The sequence below is a fragment of the Eubalaena glacialis genome, chromosome 11 (genome assembly GCF_028564815.1).
Source record: "Eubalaena glacialis isolate mEubGla1 chromosome 11, mEubGla1.1.hap2.+ XY, whole genome shotgun sequence".
NCBI classification, from domain to species: domain Eukaryota; kingdom Metazoa; phylum Chordata; class Mammalia; order Artiodactyla; family Balaenidae; genus Eubalaena; species Eubalaena glacialis.
In genome coordinates, this window is record NC_083726.1 from 116,323,022 (window position 1) to 116,331,011 (window position 7,990).

A 7,990-nucleotide genomic window follows, 5' to 3' on the forward strand; every position below is an offset into this window, starting at 1 on the left:
GGATAGGAGTTTATGGGCACAGAGGGAGGGAGAGAGGGAAGGCAGCCAATGGCTGACCCTCCACAGACCCTGTAATAACACTGGCACTGAACCCCAGCTGGCTCCAGTGGCCACGCTGAATGCAACATCTGAGCATTTGTCATTTTTGCAAGCAGCATCAGTGTGTGATGCGACACAAGTGGAAAGCACGGAGGTAGAAACACCCAAGAAAGGGTGTAGTTTGGTCCTTAGAGTATGGACCCTCCCCCTCTCCAGCCCCCCCCAGCTGAGAGGAAAGGAGTGGCATTGAGGAGATCCTTGGTGAGCTTCTCCCTCGGAGGAGGGCCACTGGGCAGCCCCCAGGAGCCCAGCTGTCTGGGAATTCATGGCCACAGATCCGGGTAGGAAATGAGGAGTGTGTGGTGGGGAGCACCGGGCCTCCCCAGATCTCCTGCTGATTGTGAGGGGCACAGGGTGGACACGAGGAAACAACACACGTGTGCACGTGCGCGCGCACACACACACACACACACACACACACAGACTTTGCATCTGCCATCTGGAGAAATGCAATGGACACATCAGGGGAGCATGGGATTCTGGGTCATTTCAAGGTGTGGGTCAAGGACCACTAACCACAGCCTAAAAGAAGCTGGCACGTCCAAGCAAGGGGGGTGGCCGAAGGCCCTGGGCCCCCCTTTCCTCCCATTCTCCCCCCGCAAGGGAGAGGAGTTAGGGCGAGGCGGGAGAAGCAAGAAGCAGAGGTGCCCCGCCCCTGGAGGCCAGGATTGGGGAAGGGCGTGGAGAGGAGAAGAGAGCCGGCCACCCTCCCCCCCTCTCTTTAGCGGCTGGCTCCTTCCAAGCAGTCTTGACCCAAGGGGTTCAGAGGGGCGCGCTGGCTCTCAGCCCTGTTAACAGTTACCTCCCCCAAACAGAGGCTGATCCAGTCTGGGTGAGGGAAGGTCGCAGGGAGCGGGGTCCCCAACTCCAGAGCAAGCCCCCAGACCCCTCAGTTTTGGGAAGCCACAGCCAGGGTGTTGACGTAGCCGTGGGCGCCCCCCTCGTCCTCCGAGACGCAGTGGCCCAGCTGGGGGGCTCCCGGCGCCGACGGGGCGGAGGGCGGAGCGCCGTAGCCCGCCCAGGCCCGACTCGGGACGGCGGGGGCTCCCTGTCCCAGCAGCCCTCCAGGGCCTCCAGGCCGCGGCAGCCGAGGAAGAAGAGGTTCTTGAGCATGAAGACGGAGAGCGGCTGCTGGTAGCTCACGGCCAGCAGGCAGCGCAGCGCCAGCAAGGGTACGTCCCACGAGGCAGCCGCCCAGCAGGCGCAGCAGGCGGCTGCAGCCTCCCGGCCGCGAGGCCCGGCCCCGGGGCGAGGCGGCAGCGGCGTGGAGCTCGTGGAGCCAGAGCACCGGCGAGGCGAGCGCGAGGAAGTAGGCGGCGAGGAGCAGGTAGCGCAGGTGCGCGGGGCAGCGGCGCGCGGCCGTCCAGCATCAGCTCCACCAGGGCGGAGCTGTCCAGCAGGTCCAGGCACGTGCCCAGGAAGCAGCCGGCGGCGCGGTTGCCGCTGGGGCTGCAGGAGCAGGGGGCCCGCGGAGCCGGGGGTGGCGCCCGCCTCGCCGATGGCCCGCACCAGGCAGTAGAGCAGCGGCGCCGAGAGCGCCAGGGTGAGGCGGAAGCCCGTGGTGCCGAAGGGCGCTCGCAGCTCGGATTGAGGTCCAGGATGGACGTGCCCAGGATGAGCACCACCTTGGGCGTGAAGGCGATGGAGTAGATGAGCCAGGCAGGTAGGCGAAGGCGAACTCGCCGGCTGCGCCGGCCGCCCCCGCCGGCCCCGGGCCGCCCGCGCCCCCGCGGCCGCCGCGCGCCTTGGCTCCCGCAGCCCCGGCAGCGGCGGCGGGGGCGGCGGGCAGGTGCAGGGGCGCGGCGTGCGGGTTGGTGGCGGGTGGTGGGTGTGCGCGGCGCCCCGACGGCCCCGGCTGTTCTTGGCGAAGAAGATGGCCCAGCCCGCCGCGACCACCAGGTCGGTGCGACCAGGAGCACCAGTACAGGTCGGTGACAGCGATGAGGTACACGTCCAGCAGGCCGCCCTGTCGCAGCAGCAGCGCCACGGACAGCGCTGGTAGCCCCAGCGGCAGCCCGGGCCGGGGGCGCAGCCGCGGCGCCCACCCCCGCGGCCCGGCCGGGCCCGGCGACCGCAGTAGCAAGCAACACGAACGGCAGGAAGGGGCCGGGGCTGGCGCCGCCCGCGCCCCCGACGGCCCCGGCCACGGCGCCCGCGCCCAGGTCGGCGGCGGTCATGCTACGCGGGGAGGTGGGCGTGGAGGCGCAGGAGGTGGCGGCGCTCCCCGGGGGCCCGGCGGGCACCAGCGGCCTGCTGATGCTGGCGCTCTCGTCGTCGTCTCCCGCTCGGCGCCCGCGCTGCTGCTGCTGCCGCTGCCGCTGCCGCTGCCGGGTGTCGCTGCCGCTGCCGCCGCTGCTGCTGCCCGAGCCGCTCCGGCCGCGCGGGAACCGGGGCTGCAGCCGGGCGTGGGGCGGGGCCGCGCGGGGGGCGCCGGGCGCGGGGCGCATTGTCCTCGGCTCCCTCCCGCCTACCCTGGCCGGAGCCGCGCACCGGAGCCGAGCCCCGTGGCCGGGCGCGCGCGGGCTGCTGCCGACGCGCGGTGACGGCGGCGGTGACGGCGCGCGGGGCGGCCCAGCCGAGAGCTGGGGGCGGGGCGGGGAAACCGGGATTGGATTCGGGGCCGGGAGGCGGGAAAGCCCGGCCGGCCGTGAAGGCAGGAAGAAGGGGACGGGTGCCCGGGCGCGGAGTTGGGGCGGGGAGGACGCAGCGTCGGAATCGGAGGGACGCGATAGGATCCCGGCGGCGGGATGGGAGGTGGCCGGCGAGGTCCCACCGGCTGAACCCCTGGGGCGTTAGGGACCGGGTGGCCTTGGTCTCAGTGTAGACCATGCCTTTGAGCACCAGGCTGGGACCTCTGCAGGCACCAGGGCAGCTTGGGCCTCTACTTCGTCCGGTGCCCTTTCCGCTGGGCCGTCCTGCCTCTCCCTAAGGCCCTTGAAAACCGAAGGAGGAACCAGGCCACACTGATTACAAGGACCAGGACCGGGAGCCCCAAACATATATTTCTACATATTCATGTGCCCCGCTCTCGGTTCAGTGACCACCCCGGGGGGAGGTACCAATTTCCAGTGAATGGAGCAGCTCTCTGAATATAAATGCTTGGGAAGAAAGGAGCAGTAAAAGGACGGTGCGTGTGGCCCCAGCCAAGCAGGTTTTCAGTATTCTCTGACCTTCTTAAAGCGGGAATGGGAAACAATAGGAAGAGGCAGCTAGCAGAGGAGATTAAACACCTAGAGGTGCCTCCATGGAAACACAGGCCCAAAGCAGCGATGGTGAATGCTACAGACGGGGCCGTGGACGGAAACACAGCAGCCCTGCAGCTACAAGCGCACAGCTCTGTACAACCAAGCCACGGCAGATGCGGGGTTTAGCGCCCGCAGCCCGCCCCGGGCACACACCGGGTCCGTGTCCAGTCGTCATGCAGCCCAGCAGGTGTGGGGGGCAGCTGAGCTCTGGAGTGTGGTCTCAGCTCTGCCATGTGGCCTGTGTGATCGTGGACCGGTTATTTCACCTCTCTGACCCTAGGATTATCCAACTGTAAAAAGGGACCAACATCTACCTTCCCAGGCTGTTGTATTAAGAGAGGTCATGAGTTCGAAGGGTTTGGCCCAATGCCTGGTACGGAGTGTGTTAAAGGTAGCTGGTGTTATCATCACAATTCCATTTAGCTCATGTCTCAAGCCCCGGGAACATTTACTCACAGCACAGGCCACTCATGACTGTTTTCTGGGCTGGAGCCCTTCCCGAGGCCACGTTCCAAGCTCAGCTCCCCGGCAGCTCTGTGCTTCGCGACATGCCAGGGAGCAGAGCGGCTCTCGCTGGGAGCAGCGGTTCTTGGAGCTGGTCACAGGCTTCACTGTGTGAGAGATTCAGCCCTGCCCGCTGGCGCCAAGGCCACCCACACGGGGCAAGGGGGGAGCAAACAGCGCAGGTGGCCCGCATCCATGAGCGTCACAGCGGGTCCGGCGATGTCAGCACGGAGCCGGTCCAGGTGAAAAAGCGGGCTGGGAGCTGCCAACTGCTAATGGGACCGATCACAGCCTGGCTCCCAGCTCTCCCCCAGGGAGAACACCAGCCAGCCGCTAACCTGAAAGCTGGCCCACAACTCCTGCTCACGTCAGCGCAGCAGCTGATGCAGGCTGAGGACTGGGCTGCTGAGGGAGCACTGGTGGGCCCGCCCCCACCCCACCCCAGACCTGCTGCCCTGGCCACTCGCCCAGCTCCCTCCTGCCCTTGCCCGTCAGGCCAGCCCTCGCCCACGGTGCCTCCTGAGGACGGGTTTCCTCCCTGGGAACTTGGGTTGTACCAGCCCTTTGAAGTTATCCTTGCATCTCTGGGAAATGGACTTCAATTGCTCAGAGTAACTTCTGTATGAGATTCTTTAACCCAATTTCTTTCAGGTCTGAGGCTCTGAATAAAAAGACCACAGATAATAAGGGTAAGAAATCAGGGCACACGACAGAGTATGCTGGTGGTCCGAGTACCAGAGGGACCTCGGCTTTGCACTGGGTTATGTCTAATCTGTGTACACACTTGGGCGCATACATGCACACACACATACACAGAGAGCCTTCGCTTCAGCCCGTGATGGGCTTGACAAAGGTGTGGCTAGGATGAGAAGAAGGAAGTTAAGGCTTTCTTGTATATGAAGTGAGTACAAACATCCCACAGGGATCTGGAAAAGGGAAAACACCGTCACCGAGCACCTCCTAAGCCCCTGAGGTCTGTGCTTACATCTTACATGCGATACCTGGGGACAGAGACAGAGGAGGGCACCCTGCTCCCAGCCACACAGCTCGTCCAGGGCAGACCTCTGGCTCCCAGCCCAGTACTCTCACCCACCTACCACGCTCCTTCTCACAAGCCTAGCATGGCATCCTGGGAGTCAGGGACAAACTAAGCAGTTTTCCATCCAAAAATCATTTCCCTGAGCACCTGTTAAACGGGCGGGGCTCGTTTGGAGACCTGATACCCTCATCCTCCTGGAGCAGCGGCAGATGGGCCGGGAGGGAGGAGAGATGCCCCCGTCATCTCAGCAGCCCAGGAGAGCTCAGTGGGCAGGGCCAGCCCTCCCAGCACTGAACCAAGGCCCGGTCCTCACTGGTGCAAAGGGCGCCGTCGACGAGCATGGGGAGGCTCACCGGGGCGCCGTGGAAAGGCACAGCAGGCCCACCGTCTGTCTGTCATCCTGCCCTCTTCACTCCCACAGCGAGAATGAAGGGCAGGTGCAAAGGGCGCCGTCGACGAGCATGGGGAGGCTCACCGGGGCGCCGTGGAAAGGCACAGCAGGCCCACCGTCTGTCTGTCATCCTGCCCTCTTCACTCCCACAGCGAGAATGAAGGGCAGGTGCGAAGGGCGCCGTCGACGAGCATGGGGAGGCTCACCGGGGCGCCGTGGAAAGGCACAGCAGGCCCACCGTCTGTCTGTCATCCTGCCCTCTTCACTCCCACAGCGAGAATGCAGGGCAGGTGCGAAGGGCGCCGTCCACGAGCATGGGGAGGCTCACCGGGGCGCCGTGGAAAGGCACAGCAGGCCCACCGTCTGTCTGTCATCCTGCACTCTTCACTCCCACAGCGAGAATGAAGGGCAGGTGCGAAGGGCGCCGTCGACGAGCATGGGGAGGCTCACCGGGGCGCCGTGGAAAGGCACAGCAGGCCCACCGTCTGTCTGTCATCCTGCCCTCTTCACTCCCACGGCGAGAATGCAGGGCAGGTGCGAAGGGCGCCGTCGACGAGCATGGGGAGGCTCACCGGGGCGCCGTGGAAAGGCACAGCAGGCCCACCGTCTGTCTGTCATCCTGCCCTCTTCACTCCCACGGCGAGAATGCAGGGCAGGTGCGAAGGGCGCCGTCGACGAGCATGGGGAGGCTCACCGGGGCGCCGTGGAAAGGCACAGCAGGCCCACCGTCTGTCTGTCATCCTGCCCTCTTCACTCCCACAGCGAGAATGCAGGGCAGGTGCGAAGGGCGCCGTCGACGAGCATGGGGAGGCTCACCGGGGCGCCGTGGAAAGGCACAGCAGGCCCACCGTCTGTCTGTCATCCTGCCCTCTTCACTCCCACGGCGAGAATGCAGGGCAGGTGCGAAGGGCGCCGTCGACGCGCATGGGGAGGCTCACCGGGGCGCCGTGGAAAGGCACAGCAGGCCCACCGTCTGTCTGTCATCCTGCCCTCTTCACTCCCACGGCGAGAATGCAGGGCAGGTGCGAAGGGCGCCGTCCACGAGCATGGGGAGGCTCACCGGGGCGCCGTGGAGAGGCACAGCAGGCCCACCGTCTGTCTGTCATCCTGCCCTCTTCACTCCCACAGCGAGAATGCAGGGCAGGTGCGAAGGGCGCCGTCGACGAGCATGGGGAGGCTCACCGGGGCGCCGTGGAGAGGCACAGCAGGCCCACCGTCTGTCTGTCATCCTGCCCTCTTCACTCCCACAGCGAGAATGCAGGGCAGGTGCGAAGGGCGCCGTCCACGAGCATGGGGAGGCTCACCGGGGCGCCGTGGAGAGGCACAGCAGGCCCACCGTCTGTCTGTCATCCTGCCCTCTTCACTCCCACAGCGAGAATGCAGGGCAGGTGCGAAGGGCGCCGTCGACGAGCATGGGGAGGCTCACCGGGGCGCCGTGGAAAGGCACAGCAGGCCCACCGTCTGTCTGTCATCCTGCCCTCTTCACTCCCACGGCGAGAATGCAGGGCAGGTGCGAAGGGCGCCGTCCACGAGCATGGGGAGGCTCACCGGGGCGCCGTGGAGAGGCACAGCAGGCCCACCGTCTGTCTGTCATCCTGCCCTCTTCACTCCCACAGCGAGAATGCAGGGCAGGTGCGAAGGGCGCCGTCCACGAGCATGGGGAGGCTCACCGGGGCGCCGTGGAGAGGCACAGCAGGCCCACCGTCTGTCTGTCATCCTGCCCTCTTCACTCCCACAGCGAGAATGCAGGGCAGGTGCGAAGGGCGCCGTCCACGAGCATGGGGAGGCTCACCGGGGCGCCGTGGAGAGGCACAGCAGGCCCACCGTCTGTCTGTCATCCTGCCCTCTTCACTCCCACAGCGAGAATGCAGGGCAGGTGCGAAGGGCGCCGTCGACGAGCATGGGGAGGCTCACCGGGGCGCCGTGGAGAGGCACAGCAGGCCCACCGTCTGTCTGTCATCCTGCCTCTTCACTCCCACAGCGAGAATGCAGGGCAGGTGCGAAGGGCGCCGTCGACGCGCATGGGGAGGCTCACCGGGGCGCCGTGGAGAGGCACAGCAGGCCCACCGTCTGTCTGTCATCCTGCCCTCTTCACTCCCACAGCGAGAATGCAGGGCAGGTGCGAAGGGCGCCGTCGACGAGCATGGGGAGGCTCACCGGGGCGCCGTGGAGAGGCACAGCAGGCCCACCGTCTGTCTGTCATCCTGCCCTCTTCACTCCCACAGCGAGAATGCAGGGCAGGTGCGAAGGGCGCCGTCGACGCGCATGGGGAGGCTCACCGGGGCGCCGTGGAAAGGCACAGCAGGCCCACCGTCTGTCTGTCATCCTGCCCTCTTCACTCCCACAGCGAGAATGCAGGGCAGGTGCGAAGGGCGCCGTCGACGAGCATGGGGAGGCTCACCGGGGCGCCGTGGAGAGGCACAGCAGGCCCACCGTGTGTCTGTCATCCTGCCCTCTTCACTCCCACAGCGAGAATGCAGGGCAGGTGCGAAGGGCGCCGTCGACGCGCATGGGGAGGCTCACCGGGGCGCCGTGGAGAGGCACAGCAGGCCCACCGTCTGTCTGTCATCCTGCCCTCTTCACTCCCACAGCGAGAATGCAGGGCAGGTGCGAAGGGCGCCGTCGACGCGCATGGGAGGCTCACCGGGGCGCCGTGGAAAGGCACAGCAGGCCCACCGTCTGTCTGTCATCCTGCCCTCTTCACTCCCACAG

The 7,990-nt window shown here is 66.2% G+C and overlaps 1 protein-coding gene across 1 annotated transcript; it reads right to left on the minus strand.

Moving 5' to 3' along the window:
* Positions 1–819: 819 nt before the first annotated feature.
* Positions 820–2,546, minus strand: TMEM121B (transmembrane protein 121B). Its single transcript, XM_061206215.1, is given in 14 exon segments — positions 820–1,143; positions 1,146–1,278; positions 1,280–1,444; positions 1,446–1,538; positions 1,540–1,686; positions 1,689–1,762; positions 1,765–1,918; positions 1,921–2,008; positions 2,010–2,094; positions 2,097–2,181; positions 2,183–2,203; positions 2,205–2,380; positions 2,383–2,422; positions 2,424–2,546. Coding segments are annotated over 14 exon segments (1,539 nt in total). The 3' UTR covers positions 820–988.
* Between the last annotated feature and the right edge of the window lie 5,444 nt (positions 2,547–7,990).